General features: G+C 38.5%; 1 protein-coding gene across 1 annotated transcript in view; it reads left to right on the forward strand.

Annotated features, from left to right (window-relative positions):
* LOC107856122 (NADH-ubiquinone oxidoreductase chain 2-like) overlaps nucleotides 1-17,555 on the forward strand; it is a 36,311-nt gene extending 18,756 nt beyond the window's left edge. Inside the window, exons 3-5 of the mRNA XM_047411220.1 lie at nucleotides 5,125-5,352; nucleotides 15,318-15,533; nucleotides 17,366-17,555. Coding sequence (XP_047267176.1) covers nucleotides 5,125-5,352; nucleotides 15,318-15,533; nucleotides 17,366-17,555 — 634 coding nt within the window. The remainder of the gene's footprint in view (nucleotides 1-5,124; nucleotides 5,353-15,317; nucleotides 15,534-17,365) is intronic.

Here is a 17,555-nt window from a genome sequence, read left to right on the forward strand (position 1 = left end):
GGTGTGTGTTGACCAGGCACTCTCGCTACATGTAATGTCATCTGCATGGTAGAGGTAGTGTGGTGATTGACCTTAACGCTAATGGTGATCCCCAAGGTTCAACAAATGAATAAAGCTATGGTCGTACCCGGATAGAGATGGTGGTCTTTCTCTGATGTCTTTAAGCTGGCCATAATAGAATAGATAGGCGAAGCAGTCAATAGAAGTTTGTTCTTGCTTATCGATATATAGTATGTTTGCTTCCAAGCTCAAACCATTTGAAACAAAATTGCTACTTTTTTCTTATTATTGATAGAGTGGTATTCTCCACCCCTGTCAAATAAAGTAGAGGAGGAGAACTAGAAGAGAGAAAGAAAAAGAGAAAAGAATTGACAAGTCTAGTGGGGGAAGAATGGCTGACACATTGACTGCCCTCGATAGATAAAAAAAACCCACACTGTCTAACCTAACCCCTAGGGCAGACCCCAACCGAAAGGCGCTAGATGGACTAAGGGAAAGTGATATAAAGAAAGAAGCTAGCCCTATGTGTAAAACTTACCGTAGGATAGTCTTTCTCTAATAAGAATAAAGAAAGTTTTTCGGGCAAGACAAGAAAGGAACTCTCCCTTTGAAACCAAGGGATAAGAGCTGATTGCTGGCAATGACTTGGTGAAAGGAATCTATAAAAGAAGGTTCTCAAACTAGGTTACGACCAACGTAGAACAACTAAGTTCAGTTGAACACAGCAACAATTCTAAGGGAAGGATCTAGCTTGAAAGGAATGTACGGGCGTAGGCTTAATAGTGAGCACAAACCCCTCTGCAACTAGATATGAGATCAATGACAATAATAAAATAACTTTGTCAAGAGAAAGTCTTAGCCCAATAAATGCATTTCAAAGAGAGATTAAAGATTAAGATTTTCTGATGCAGTGCAGGCACTAAATGGAAAAGATAGATAAAGGAATAACCCACCAGAAGGGCATACCTCAAGGGGCACTAATCCCCCCCAACAAAGATCTATCTGTGCAAACCCAACCTATGGATAGAAGAAAAGATGCAGGAAAGAAAAATGAAAAAATAAATCCAAATTTGCTTTGGAAGTGTGAGATAGGAAGACAGGGAGTACGCAGCCGAACAACCGCTGGGGCTTCCAGAAGTGATAGCTGAACTAATCAGATGGTCCGCCCTAAACCTGGAGCTGACATTTAAATCAGAAATTGACATCAGGTTCCAGCTATCCAAAAAACATAGACTAAAGTGGAAGATCACAAAATACAATACAATAAGGGGGTCATTAGACCATAGCTTATGAAAAGGAAGAAGCTAATCAATCAGAATTGAGACTGGAAGGAGAGGCGAAAAAGAGATTTTCGAGCCTACAAGTACCAAACAACAGCAGCTTTTTAGCCGTTGCACGCTAGCTTATACTTTAGGGGTATAGTAGGGGTACCCCTTTCTCAAACTTTTCTGTAATATAAGGTAAGCTCTTTGGAACCTTAGTTTTGGAGTTTTCCCCAACCAAGCTATACTTTACTAATAAAAAGGAGTTTCTTCTTTTCAGCTGAATTGCACTGCCGCATAAATATTGGATCCACTGGGCTGGATGAGAAACCTTCTATCTGGCATCTGTACCAATAATAGAGTGGCTTTCTACGTTTTATCAGAAAAGAAAGATTGAGCAAGTCAAAGGAGAAAGGAGTTGTCCCCCCTTCTTTGGTAACCCGCTGCCGCATATGTCGAAAAAGAAAGAGCAGAGAAGGAACAACAACCATTTGACTTTGGCACATGAGGTGGCGGGTTTGGCTAGGTAACATAATGGAAATTTATTGTATGGAAAATCATGGAATGACGGTTCGATGCCATCCTTGGCATCGAGGAGTGGTGAGCAGCACGGAACTTGTTTCATTCAAATGGCACAGTATTAGGGTAAGAGGCTTTCCTTTGTTATAGAAATCCACAGACAAGATTCTAGAACTTCCAAACCAAAGAAAGGCAAGATGAGAAGGGGCTTTTTACATTACGCTTTAATAGAATAAATTTGATAAGGGTAGAATAGGACCTATGGTCAATCGAAGGTGCTGTACCACTTGAACTCCAAACTATCTCACCTTCAATCCATCTTTGTCTAGCCAGCTCATAACCAACTATTAGACCAAGGCTGGCACAACCAAATTGGTTGAGGAAAAGGAAACCCCAGCGACCAAGCACTCCCACCCCGAAAAGCGGAGACCAAAGAACCTTAAGGTTATCAAGGACATGTCTGAAGAGGAGGCGGGTGCCCTCTAAGTTGACCACCCTATCCACTAATGGACTATGATGGGGGGAAGGAGAACAGGAATTGATCGAAAACCCAAACTGCTTGACTGACCCCTTCATAGTCTATTTATTAACGTTGGGGATAGCTGGAACCAATCAGAAGTGCAAATCATGGAAGAAAAGTCGAGAAACAGACCACAGCGCAGCGACTAGGACTTATGTTGGAGGGTTTTGAGCATGATCTAACACTCATGTAGTGGCAAGGATCCGCAACTCTCGAAGGGGCCACTAACCACCTGAATCACTGTAGCAAACCTTCTCTTTACTCAATGGATAGCGCTTATTCTCTTTCAATCAACAAAATGAGAAATGAAAAAAAAGGACTTTATTGAAGAGCCTTTGCACCTGAAATAGGACTAATGCAGATCAACAAGAATGGTCTGGGTTTTCGAAAAGATGAAGATGCAAGGGATAAAGAGACAGTCCTTTGAACAACTAAACTGACATAAAGATTCTAGCTCATGCCCACTTAGAGAAGATGGAGATTCTTGGACGGGGAAAAAAGGCACTAGACATTTATTAAACAAGACCAAGAACAAAGCTATACCATGCCCTCAGGAGAAAGCAGTGATGATTAATATTAATGTTGCCCTCGAAGACTAGTACAAGAAGGTATTTGCTGATTTCTATCAACATGGTGTATTTCTTAGTAGAGGGGCATGAAAAGTAGAGACTTTGACCATAGGGATAAATTGATAAACATTTTTATTGAGGAAGAGAATCCAGGATGAACATTTTTCATTCACTATACGCTGACTGGATGCATAGTCGTGTGATCAATTGATGGATGGGGGAATTGCGTGAATGATGAGACTGGCCTAACCTAAAGTCTAGGATTTTCCCTCTCTTGATGGCGAATCTTGATTGACTAACACTAGGAACTGATTCAGAGAAAGAAGGAGCATGTCATGAGATAGGCGGTGGAGAAATTTTTGATAGTGAATTACTTGACTCGATGGATGGAGAGAGAGCCCTTTAACTCAAGCATGAAATCAATGTTGAGTCAACAATCATTAAGATGGGTACCACCAAGCGATATCGAGACTAGCCCCTTGTATAGGTATAGGGTTCCAAACCTATGTTTCTTCAAGTATCCTATAAATCTAATTAAAGTGGGGACTTTAAAGCTTGACTAAGAAGGGAGAAAGTTGACTTTGAGAAATAAAAAGGGCTCCCTAACTGTAATAAAAAACCAGCACTAATGATCAAGAAAGGTCCCTTTTACTATAGATAGGGTCTTAGCACTTTACTAATACCAAACATATATAAGGATGACTTTTTTCAGCTTGATCAGAATAGATTCTATGATTGAATAGCAGATGTTCTACTTTGTAGTATAAAATCGGTGAGATAGATAGAGAGGGGACTATTTCATACCTACTAACTTCTAGGATGAGAACTAGGTCCCTTGTTTTTGGAAGGAAGAGTTCCAGCCTTTGTTACCCCTCGGTAGAGTGGGTCTACTTAGCGAATTGGCAGGGCATGGAGATCTATTGATCAATATGAATCTCGAGAGTGTATGTTGATCGCTGCCTCCTTATCCTGGAGGCTCTCCAGCTGGGAAGGGGCTTGCTATCATAATATTTTCTCTTGGTGTATGTGAAAAAGAGTGACAAACTCATTTTTCTTCTGTCATAGGTTAAATAACAAGAGTCAGCATCCAACATTAAGTCTATTGTTCCTCAGTAGCTTAGTGGTTGAGCGGTCATCTGTCAACTGATTGGGCATAGGTTTGAATCCTACTTGGGGAGATTTTTGAGTTATCGCTTTTCTAACCTAGCGCTTGCCTCAGTGGTAGAGTGGTCAGCTGTTAACTTATTGGTCGTACGTTCGAATCCTACTTGGGGATATTTTTGAGTTATTGCTTTTCTGACCTAGCTCTTGCCTCTAGTGGTGTCTTTCTCCTTTGTTTCTAAACTAGAAGAATCGTGGGACATCAAAAGCGGTAAGTTGTTTGTTGTAGTGTCTTTATTAGCCGAAAGGAATTAGTCTTCACTAGCGTCATTTGAATAATGGACAAGAAAAGGGTTACTGTTTAGCATAGATGGATGTGGCCCAATGGCTAAAGCTCCGCTAGCTTCTTGTAGACTGAACTCTTTTACCTTTAGGCTCTGATTTTTTTTTTGGGGAAATGGTCTAATTTACTAGTGGAAACGAAGTTCTTAAATGACTAAATTCTCCTGGAATTCTAGCTAAGCTAATTGTATTAGTTACTTTCAATTAAATCAATAAGCTTTTTGATTAATTTAGGGCGCCGCCTCCTTCTTAGAATTAGAACCCATTGACGGGGCCCTCAGCCTAGGAAGAGGAGAGTGGTCGAGTAGTCAAAAGTGGCAGACTGTAAATCTATTGAAGTTTTTCAACAGGGGTTTGAATCCTGCGTCTCCCACTTATTTGTTGTAGACTTTAGAGAAGAGAAAAGAGGCATTCTTCAGCGTAGGAAGGCCAACCGAGCTAAGCTCTTTTTTTTTTATCGTGTTGTGGAGTGAAATTATATCATATGTTAGTTAAAGAGGTTGGCGAACTACAATGAGCTATAGATTTCCCATCTATATCCAATCCCAATGAGAATAGAAGTGAGTCGCTTCTGGCCTGTCTTATAGTTATAGTCTTTTAGCTTATGTAGTCGTCGGTATTCCTACATGCATACGTCTGCCAAAATTCCTTCTTGGTTCAGGATAAAGCCAAGTCGATACATACGATAGGTAAAGGAAAAACCCCCATTTCATAGAGCCTGGAGAATGCAAGTTTGATCAAAGATTGGAGAGAAGAGGTAGAAGAAAGGGCTCAGGATGGATTTAGGAGTCTTTGTGTAATCTGTATGCAGTGAGATTCGCACGTATGGTAACAAGAGGGTTTGCATCTATATGTGTAGTGTAGATCTTATGCCTACCTACTGTATTTCTTCCATGATCTATGGGTCTACTGGAGCTACCCACTTTGACCAATTAGCCAAGATTTTGACCGGATACAAAATCAATGGTGCTCGATCTAGTGGTATTTTTAACGGAATTCTATTTATCGCTGTTGGATCAATATTCAAGATCACTGCAGTTCTTTTTCGAGCAGCTGCTGGATGGCCGCCTATAGGTGTAATGGTAGGATGGGTGGTATCGCTCTACGACCAAACCTTCTAACCGCGTGCGGGCCATTCTTATAGCATGTAAAACTCATCATTACCTCGTAAGGACATTGAGACCATAGCATGTTACACGAAAGCGCCACTTGATGTTCCAGCTTTTGACAGGAATATTTTTCATCTTTTTCTTGGGAAAATTGCATATTTTCAAGCAACCAAGGTTGCATTTAATACTGGTTTTTAGTGTTTCAGGGTAAGGAGCTGACTGAAGGAAAAGACTCAAAAAATTAGCTCAAAAATATTTCTAATGGTCAAAATGGTGGACCATCAGTTTTGTGATGTACCACCAACTCAATTGTCATATCGAGGCAGAACCCATAAATTCTGAAGACCAAGCGATGAACCATGTGGTGGACCATTAGTTTTGTGATAGACAATCACTTTGGCCATCAGTACTCAATAGAACCACACATCATAAAATACTCAGCGACAGCCAACATGGTGGACCGTCGATCTTACGATGGACCACCACTCCAGCCATCAGGTGTATCCAGAAGCTGACTCTCCAGTACCATCAGCGATGGTCAAGATGGTGGACAATCAATTTTGCAATGGACCCCCATTTAGACCGTTAGTCTTATCCATAAAGTGACCCTCTAGGATCAACAACGACGGACCAAATTGTGGACCATTAGCCTTGCGATGGACCACCACTTTGGCCATCATTTTGGATGCGGATTTTATATTATTTGAATTTTAAATTCTTTTTATGTGGGAACATATAAATACCCATTTTTAGGTTTTTTGGAATATTTTTTATCCATTTCTTATCTTTTATTAGGATTTTTCTATACTGAAAATACATTGTTACATAGTTTTTCTCTAAGATTCATTAGAGATTTGTGGGTTTAGATTAATTTATCATATTTTCTATTGAAGATTGAAGAAGAATAGTTGTGATTTTTGTAAGTAAACTTTGAATTAATATATGAATAACACAATGGTTTCTTCTCTTTCTTGGGTGGAAATGTGTGGCTAAGCTCCCTTAACTTAGGTTATGGGTACCTTGATGTGAAAAGATAATTTTGTGTTGTGAATCTAGTAGATTCCCATGAGTAATTGATATTTCATAAACTCTTCTTCACTTTAATGACTTTTCTTGGTTGCAAACTCGAAAAGTGAGCCAAAGAACAACACTTGTTCAAAGAGAAAAGTGCTTGTTGAAAAATAAGGGTTTTCATAAATCTAAAGGCTTTAACCTTTAGATAGAGGGTAGATTCCTTAACCGAATCAACCCATGTGAGATTATAGTTGAATTAATACTATGTTCCTTAAGTTTGAAAGAATTAAGGGATAGTTTACTCATTTAGGTTAAGAAACTAATTGGTAAACCATAGAATTCAATTACTCTTGCAATAAGAATTGTTCATTGGGAATCCACATTAGCTTAAACCGTAGCTGCTTAAGAATCTTGGTAACCATAACTCTAGTTTGACTTCTCTTATTAAATTAGCAATATAACCTACACTTGGATTACTTTCTGCGACAAACATTTGAATATAATTTATAAATCAAAATCCCCCTCTATTTTGGAACCTTTGATCAAAAGTCTAGTATTAAACACAATACTTAATGAACGCAGTATTCCCTATGAGATTCGACACCCAACCCAGTTAGGTTCTATATTTGACAGTGGCCGTTTACACTTTCTAACGAGAGTTATTATTTGGGCATATCAAACTTGGCGTCGTTGCTAGGGAATACTGTTGTTAATTAAATTTATGTTTGTTAATTAACCTTTGGTCATGTTTCCTAAATTTTACTATTGTTTATCATTTTTGGTCTGTGTAGGGTAGTTATTATGCATGCCAAATAAATGGAGATCGAGTGAACCATTATTACCATTACATATGAAAATGCAGTTAATTGGTAGAATGGCAGATCCCCAAGATGCTGAAAGACTAGCCGCTCTGGCTAGAGCTAAACTAAATTAGCAGAATTACGGCCAACAGGCGCATCATCCTAATCCTGACAATGATGATTTGGGGGATGATGATTTGCTAGATCCTATTAATCCAAGGTGTGTAGAGAATAAGGTTGCACCAGTGAATCAGAATGCAAACATAAATCGTCCCTTTAGGGAAAGATAAGAACATCAACCAGTGAAGTTTGATCTGAATGAAAACAAAGATGGAATGGATGGAGTAGGTTCTACTGGAGCTATCATTCCTCCGCCTCTAGCACCAAGAGCTAAATTTAATATTACCAATATGATGATTCAACTCCTTCATCTTAAGGGGTTTTTTTATTGGTCTTCCTGCATATGATCCAAACATGCATTTGGTGAATTTTGTCACCATTTACAAATCCTTTGATAATCTAGGAGTGGGTCAGAATACTATTCGCCTGTATTTGTTTCCGTTGTCTCTGTATAGAGAGGCTACACTAGGGCTAAATGAACTAACTCCTAACTCTATAGTCAACTGGAGGTAGTTGAAGAGGCTTTCCTCGAAAGGTTCTTTCCACTCTCCAAAAGGGTACGATTGAGGGATGAAATCAGTAACTTCTGACAGCTTCCTACTGAAGCTCTTCATGAGACCTAAAGGAGATTTAAAAAAAGATGATGTAATGCCCAAACCATAACATGAAGGATATTCAGTTGATGTATACTCTTTATTGGGCTATGAACTCTATTACAAAGACAGTCAATGATAATGCTACAGGAGGGTCATTTGTTGACCTTACTTTTTTAGAGGCCTCGAAGATGCTTGATCAAATGACCAAAACAAGTAGAGCTTGGCATACCAAGGATTCTGTGGTAGCAAGACCTACTGTGTCTGGTAGTATGACTACAGAACAATACAAGAAAGAGGAAGAACATGACCAAGATATGGCATATTTAAAGACATAGATGGATTTACTGACTAAGCATCTATTGTCTGGAAAAATGGAGAAGTTGAAAGCTATTGCATCCCAGGGAAGAGCTCATTCTAATTTAGAAGAAGAGGTAAACTATCTAAATAATTAGGGGTGTTTCTGAGGCAATAGCCAAGGAAATCAAGGTCAGAACTATTACGACAAAGCTAGTTACAATGATAGAGATCAAGGGAACAGGAAAAAATGATAGGAGTGGACTATATGTACCTTTTGAAAGCAGAGATAATGCCACAACTAGCTCTGGCAAGATGTCCATGGAGGACATGATGGAGAAATTATTAGAGAGAGTTGAGACTACCAACTCTAGGGTAACGACGACGAAGAGTGACTTATCTTCCATGAGTTAATAAGTAAATTCACACTCAACTGCTATCAAATAATTGGAGCAGCAAATGAGCTAATTGTCTACAGTATTCAACCAAAGAAAGAGTGGAACTTTTCTAAGTAATACAGTTTAGAACCCTCAAAATGATAGATCTTGTGTGGCAATAACCATACGGAGTGGTAAGGTATTACCAGGCCCTTCTGTGGGCAAAGCTATTATTGAAGTGGTGATAAAAGATGATGTTGAGTTGAAGAAAGTAATACTTTAGATTCTAATAAGAAGGATGACATTGATGTTCCTTCTAATCATCAATTAATTTATGGATTAGTAAAATGAAAAGAAAAGAAAAGCAGCAGTGGTGACTTCTCTTCCAAAACTACTGCCTCCATTTCCTCATAGATTGAAGAAGAAGGCCGACAACATAAAGTTTGGCAAATTTATGGCTATACTTAAGTTGTTGACGATCAATTTTCCATTGGTGGAGGCATTAGAACAAATGCCTGGATATGTAAAGTTCATGAAATACCTTGTCACAAAGAAGCAGGCAGTTATCCATGAGCTGGTGGACAATCTCCATCATTGTGGTGCTATATCCACATGATTTTTGGTATAGAAGAAGGTAGACCCGAGAGCATTTACCATCCTCTGCACTATTGGGTCTATTGATTTTTCAAAAGCTCTATGTGATTTGGGAGTATAAACTTGATGTCGCTTGCTATGTATAAGAAATTAGGTTTAGAGGATCCTGTTCCCACAAACATGAGGCTAGTTATGGTATACAGGTCTGTGAAGCGGTCTGTAGGGATTCTATATGATGTACTTGTAAAAGTTGCTAATTTTATATTTCCTGCCGACTTTGTAATTCTTGATTACGTAGTGGACTTTGAAGTACCAATAATTTTGGGTACGTCATTCTTACCAACTGCGAGAGTGTTAATTGACCTGGAGTTAAATTAGATGATATTTAGGCTCAACGGGGAAGAGGTTAGTTTTGAAGTGTTTAAATCTAAGAAATAGTTTTGAAGAGTGTAAATCTATGAAACAACAAAAGGAGATGAGTGTATTCTTGATTGTTGATGTATCTTACAAAGATGAGTGAGATGTACTAGTTAAGGATAGGTCTGCTATGGAGACCATGGCTGGTGTGATTAAACTTGAAAGCAAGGGTGTTAGTGTGTCCAAAGTGGCTAGACTAGGAATAAAGCATTTTCTTTATTCAACAAGTGAAGTAAAGAGGTATAAACAAGGTATTTTGATGAATTATGAGTAGCCAAGATGACTGAGTAGTGCTACGATGTTAAATTAAGCACTGCTTGGGAGACAACCCAAGGTGTTTTGTTGTTTGTATTCGTCTTAAGTGGTTGACACCAGATCTTCGCACCTATGGTGCAACATGCATGTTTCTAACTTACTTGTTTTGGTTTGATGCATTGAGGACAATACATGTATTTTTTTGTAGGGGTGGGGTGCTTGTACCATAGGGGGTTGTGTTGCCGACATCCTGGACACCTGCCATATGCTATCTAGAAGAAGCGACGTGTTTAGGTTTAACTTCAGATTTACATTTTTCTTGTTTTTAAGTGTTGTTATGTTGCTAAGGTTGGTCCATGAAATAAAAGTGTAGTTTGTGTTATTATCTTGTTGTGAATACGAATGATGAATGATGTTGGCACCTAACTATGACTGTTTCCATTTAACTATTTACTTTTGTTTCCTAGAATATGTGATCAACTGTTAGTGAATCTGTAATTAGAATTAACCTCTAAATACACATGATATGTGAAGCAAATCTTAAGAATAGTAGAATAGGTGGGACTCAGTTGCCACTGTGTGTGCGAATATTTGTATTAGTTCTTACATAGTATAGTACCTAGAACTTGCCTGGTTCAATAGATGTTATTCTACAGTTGATGGGATAAGAAGTAATGGCAGGACACCTTGTGCTTTTAGTTTATTGAGCCAAAATAATTGACCCTACCTAAAATAAGTTTCCATTTTTAAACCCTTCATTCAACCTTTGTTAATTTTTCTTCATCACTAAACATTCTAGTTAACTCTCTTTTAGCTGTTGATGCCTAGCTCTGGCCCTGGCCTAGTAATGAGAAATATGTACCTAAACTTAGGCAAAACACCTAAGTTGAGGGTGGCTATTGTAGGACTCTTTATTGCCTAATGGAAAGTTAGTCTAGAATTTGAATTAAAGCATTTGGCCCTGATCTAGTTAAGACAATGTGCTCTTTGACTTATGGCATCAACCTAAGTTAAGGGTGGCTGATTCTTGTGTGGGTGTATATATATATATATAAGGGGTGTATTATGGTAAAGCATGAATGAATGAGAAAAGAGTAAGTGATCTAGCAAAGCAATGGCCTTGGTAAGAAGAATTGTTTTGTAGGCAAAGAGAGTTAAAGCATAGTTTTAGTCACTTTTGCCCAAAATTTCATCATAACATAGCCTAATACCTCAAAACTAGCCTAGAAAAGATCTGCTTGATCTTGGAGCTCATCTATAAGGGGGAATTAGATGATATTGAGTGGTGGATCTCCTTGATTGTGAGGTCGAATTAAGTCATACTTAATTTGATTGATCTCTGTAGATACTTGTATCCATGTTGTGTTGATGAGTTGAATTTTAAATAATGTCGGGTATAGACGCTGATATGTTAAACCATATGATTTGGATGATAAGTGAATGGTTGATACTGATTTGCAATTTGTTCATATTTTCAATTTGATACTGAGTTTCTTGAGGAAAAGCAATTATCTTAAGTTAGAGGTGTTGATCTTTCGGCTTTTGATGGAACATTTTTTTATTTTTTTCTTAGGAAAATTGCATGTTTTCAAGGAACCAAGGTTGCATTTAATACTGGTTTTTAGTGTTTCAGGGTAAGGAGTTGAATGAAGGAAAAGACTCAGAAAATTAGTAGAAAAACACTTCTGACGGCCAAAATGGTGGACCGTCAGTTTTGCAAAGGACCACCAACTCAACTATCATATTGAGGTAGAACCCATAAATTCTAAAGAACTAGCGACAGACCATGTGGTGGACCGTCTGTTTTGTGATATACCATCACTTTGGCCGTCAACGCTCAATAGAACCAGGCATCTTGAAATGCTCAGCGATGTCCAACATGGTGGACCGTCGATCTTGCGACGGACCAGAACTCCAGCCGTTAGGATTATCCAAAACCTGACTCTCCAGTACCGTCAACGATGGTCAAGTTTGTGGATTGTTAGTTTTGCTACGGACCACCATTTGTACCATCAGTCTTATCTAGAAAGTGACCCTCCAGGATCAGCAACAATGGACCAAATAATGGACCGTCAGCCTTGCAACGGACCACCTCTTTGGCCATCATTTTGGACGTGGATTTCATATTATTGTAATTTTAAATACTTTTTACGTGGGAACATATAAATACCCAGTTTTAGGTTTTATTGGATATCTTTTATCCATCTTTTATCTTTTATTAGGGTTTTTTCATACTGAAAATACATTGTTACATAGTTTTTCTCTAAGATTCATTGAAGATTTGTGGATCTAGATTCCTTTATCATATTTTCTATTGAAGATTGAAGAATAACATTTGTGACTTTTGTAAGTAAACTTTGAATTGATTTATGAATAACACAATGGTTTTTTCTCTTTATCTGGTGGAAATTTGTGGCTAAGCTCCCATAACTAGGCTTATGGGAGCCTTGATGTGAAAAATTGATTTTGGGTTGTGAATCTAGTAAATTTCCATGAGTAATTGATATTGCTTAAACACTTCTTCATTTTAATGACTTTTCTTGGTTGCAAACTTAAAAAGTGAGCCCAAGAACAACGCTTGTTCTAATAGAAAAGTGTCTGTTCGGAAAAGAAAGGGTTTACATAAATCTAAAGGCTTTAACCTTTGGAAAGAAAGTAGAAGCCTTAACCAGATCAACCTACGTGAGATTATAGTTGAATTAATACTATGTTCCCTATGTTTGAACGAATTAAGGAATAAGTTACTCATTTAGGTTGAGAAACTAATGGGTAAACCATACAATTCAATTACTCTTGCAATAGGAATTGTTCATTGGGAATCCACAATAGCTCACAACCCTAGATGCTTAAGCATCTTGGTAACCATAACCCTAGTTTGACTTCTTTTATTGAATTACTATTAGGAATATAACCTACAGTTGGATTACTTTCCACGAAAAACATTTGAATATAATTGATTAATCAAAATCCCCCTCTATTCTGGAACCTTTGATCAACAGCATAGTAACAACCACAATACTTAGTGAACACAGTATTCCCTATGGGATTCGACACCCAACCCAGTTGGGTTGTATATTTGACAGCGACCGCTTACACTTTCTAACGAGAGTTGTAATTTGGGTGTATCACCGCTTTCTCTATAGTGTTATCACATAGCTGCCCGCCTAGAAGAGCAACTCGCTCTGTAGAGTTGTCACACAAGATAAGCACGCCGCCTGTCTAATGTCTGGGAAAATCAAAGTTATCTTCTGATCAACTATCCACTCATTTAAGTGCAAAAAACATAGTAGAATCATGCAATGCATGCTGTTGGTGTGCTTTCTGCTCGCAAGGAAAGAAAAAAGAGTGACAGGGTTCAGTTTAGATTTGACTATTTGCATCATGAGAGCAGATTCCCCAAAAAATCCTGGGGAAAAATGAAAAAAAGATATCTCGATAACAAAAACTATAGGGAGCTGTATTGGCGAGATCCAATGGCGAACAGCTGCTCAAAATAAAAATCACCTGGAAGTTCGAGGACTTCTAGTACTGTACTCTACCCCTGAACCAGCAACCTTCGGACCAAGCAAGACTGCCTTTGTCCCTTTTTTTTCTCCATTCCTCGTCCTTCTTTACTTTATTCCAATGGAGTCTAAGGCAAGGTGGTTCATATGCCTACTTTACCTACTTGATGAAAGGGAGCGAAAGATGTTTTATTTCTGGTTTTATGGATTGGATTTACTCAGCCTCACGATATAATCAGAGTGAGGCTTTGGTTACCGGAAAATGCTTCTCCAGAGGTGAGTCTCTCGAGTTTCCAGCTATTTTTGTCAGTGAAGTATTTGTCACCTTAACAAATGAAATAAGCCACTATCAAAATGCTCGCCCTATTAAAGTACCAAAGGTGCACTCAACTCAGTGACTAGGAAATGGGTTTACCCTTAAACTAAAGTGATAAGGTCGGCAAGAGGGTCGTAGGGCTCCTATTTACTAAAGGTTAGTTCTTCGCTTTCCTTCAGAATGAAATTTTCTATGAAGCCCATCTCCTTATAATGGTTGAACACCCCTACTACTTACTTTGTTTTATTCAAATAACGAACAACCCCCCTAACTAGTTGTATGGGGTGGGGTGCTTGTAAAAAGATGCTTTGGATATAAGTAATTCCTAAAAAAAGGCTTTTTTCGGTATCTGATGAAGATCTTTCTATCAATAGATAGGAATAAGTGTTCGATATAGGTTAAAGGATCCATCTTCTCTTTAATCACATAATTTTTTTGTGAGAAATATATATATATATATATATATCGTTTATCTATCTCTTGTCTATCTATCATTGATTCTCACATCCAATTTTTGGATTCCTCAAAGCCCGAATGGAATGGATCATTTCTGCTAGAGAAATTAATGCAGAGCCTGTTCTGAAAGCTTCTACGATCTGGAAGTTCTCGTAAAGAGAATAAGATGTTGCTCCGCTTCCCCCTGTTTTTTCTCACTTTGCTAATCTTCCCCTCTAATGTGGGTTGGGCGGCGATGGGCCCAGGAGGAAGAAACCTAAGAGAGGATATGCTCATCTCTTAGGTCCTTTTTTTCAGTGCAACACAGGAAAATGCCCTTTTTTTGTCATCCCCAAAGCTTTCAAGATTTTTTATTGAATGCATGGAGTAGCTAGGACCCTTCACATTCTATTTGAGCCTATGTTCAAGCCAAACCCACCCCTATTTTACTAAGGCTGGAAAAAATGATCACCAAGTTTTGATAAGAGAATGCTTTCCCAACCATTAAAGTAAAGGCTTGACGAAGGGAGGAAGGTGCGGCGGGGGAAGGAAAATGCTTTCGAAGATCGAGATTTTTTTTTCATAAAAAATGAAGAAGGTAGAGGATGGTCGTAGGTGTGTCTTATCTGAAGGGAACACACTTTTTTGACCACTATGGTATGATTGTCGGGCCCTTCTCCTTACAGTGGCTTTTATCTCTTCTCCTCGTTCTACCCTTCCTATTGCGATAGCAGCCGTCGGGCTTTCCCTACCCTTTTTAATAAGAAATTTTGTCTCGGCTTGGGAAAGCACTGGCAACAACTAAAAGAAAGGGGTCCATGTAGCTGCAGTGTCCACCTCTTTCTTAGTCGATGGGGCACAACAGGTTTGACATCTACTATAAAAGAGAGAATACACTTCAAATAACCATGTCTCTGCAAGGTAGCATGTGGAATGGATGAGAGTAGACCATTTTGGATATATAATACAAGTCGAGAGTAGAGTTACAGGAAAAGTCGTCTGATGGAAAAAAAAATTTCATGTTCGGTTCAAAGAGAACTTTTTTCGTTGAGAATTCCTTGTTCCCTTATGGTGAATTCCCCAACGACAAATTTTAAATTTGTAGGGCCCTATCTATTCCATTTCTCGAGATACAAAGAAAACCCCTATCCTTCGGATTCCATATATCTTTGACTCTATATATGTTGGCACTTGATATCTATGAGGGTTCACCCACCCCGGTTACAACATTCCTTTGTATTGCGCCTAAAATCTCTATTTCTGCAAATATTTCATGTGTTTCTATTTATGGTTCTTATGGAGCTACATTGCAAAAAATCATATTTTTCTACAATATTGCTTTTATGATCTTAGGAGCACTGGCCACCATACCCCAAACAAAAGTAAAAAGAGTTGTAGCTTATGGTTCAATTGGACATGTAGGTTATATTCGTATTGGTTTATCATGTGGAACCATAGAAGGAATTCAATCACTACTATTTGGTATCTTTATTTATGCATCAATGATGAAATAGGCATTCGCCATAGTTTTAGCATTACGATAAACCCGTGGCAAATATATAGCTGATTTGGGGGTTCTAGCTAAAACAAATCCTATTTTGGCTATTACCTTCTCTATTACTATGTTCTCATATGCAGGAATACCCCCGTTATCCAATTTTTGTAGCAAATTCTATTTATTCTTTGCCACTTTGGGTTGTGGGGCTTACTTCCTAGCCCCAGTGGGAGTAGTGACTAGTGTTATAGGTCGTTGGGCGGCAAAAAGATTGCCACGAGTAAGTAAGAAAGAGGGACCAAAGGGAGCTCTCCATGCACTGGACACGTAGCTTACTGAATCCATTGCGACACGGATGGGAATTCATGTTACAAAAGATAGGGTCAAGTCTTATTCATCAACCGTCTATTCAATATCCTTGTAAGAGTCAACAATGACTACATAAAATAAACCTTGGTTTAACAAATTACAGTTGGACTTAGGTGTAATAGGACTCCCAATTACTGTGCATGATCGTATGCTGAGGTGCTCCCCGTTGGTTATTTGAATGATACGATTTGGGCTGGGTCTCAATTCAGAAAGATAAAGGGCCCAAAAGTCTAAATAAGGGGTGAAAAATTCCCCATCTCATTAGGGGTGGAAAATGAATCAACATCTCGATATGATACAACCCTTTCAATTTTAGTTGGGAAAAAATGGCAAAGTCCATCCAAACTGTCCAATGAAGAATAAGAAGAGAGAAAAGCACCAATGGAGTGCGAACCGCATGCGGAACAGGCACGGAGAAAAAAAAGTATAGAGAAGAAGCAACCAAGCTCATTCCCTTCGCTTCCTGGGCCCAAAGCAGTGTAGTCTTTCCTGGCCAAATCAAGGATTTGGGGCTTCTTTCTATGCTACAACACTATATAAAACCATTTATATTAGTAATATATACAAATTAAAATATAGATACATCCATCTATCCTATCTGATTTCGATTTTTCTATCTAAAAACGAATCTATTTCATTCAACCTTTGATTCAAAGAACTGCATTTAGCCCCCCCTCCAGCCGATGAAAAAGCTATGCTGCAATGGATGGTAGAGGGTCGGTAGTACTCGAAGCACTGGAGTGATCTAGTAGAAAGAAAGGGAACTAAAAGTGCCTAATACTACACCACACTATACTTGGCTCTACACATTTACAGAGCTAACCCCTGTCTAGTGCTTGGTAGAGCTAAGGGGGCTTCAATCCTTACTCTTTATCCCCATCTTCTCCCAGGATTAACGGGGCCTTACTTATTCAGGAGGGAGAGTGAAGCCTCAAAAAATACTATTAAGAGGAAGATCCTTGGCCCCTCTTCATTCTCTACAGGGTTCCAATCCTTTCTTCAACATAGGTTACAACGAGCTAGGCAGAGATAAAAGAAATCAAGGACGGGAATAAGAAGCAAGCTCACCTTTCTTTTTGATCATTTTGATAGAAGGGGATGAACAAAGTAGACAAAATAGACTCACATTTCTGATCGAACAAATACAGGAAAAAAATCATATTGAAAATGGTCCTAACCCAACCCCTTCCTTCGTAGATCCCATGTATTATAAGTGATCCAAACCTGCCTGGAACGAGCCTCCCATAGAGGCAAGTGAAGTTGGTGAGTCGTATGATGGGCAACTAGCTCCTGCGGTTCAGAAAGGATTCAGCTATTATTTTGTACCCCCTTGGTTTTGGGTTGTACCTTTTCACTCTATTTTATTATATACGCTTAGTGAAAAGAATGTTTTTTGATACACCTAGGACATGGATTCTATATGAACCAATGGATCATGACAAATCATTACTACTAGCAATGACTTCCTCTTTCATTACTTCATTCTTTCCATATCCCTATCCTTTGTTCTCAGTTACTCATCAAATGGAACTTAGTTCATATCTTTAA

The sequence above is a fragment of the Capsicum annuum genome, chromosome 1, assembly GCF_002878395.1.
Source record: "Capsicum annuum cultivar UCD-10X-F1 chromosome 1, UCD10Xv1.1, whole genome shotgun sequence".
Lineage (NCBI taxonomy): Eukaryota > Viridiplantae > Streptophyta > Magnoliopsida > Solanales > Solanaceae > Capsicum > Capsicum annuum.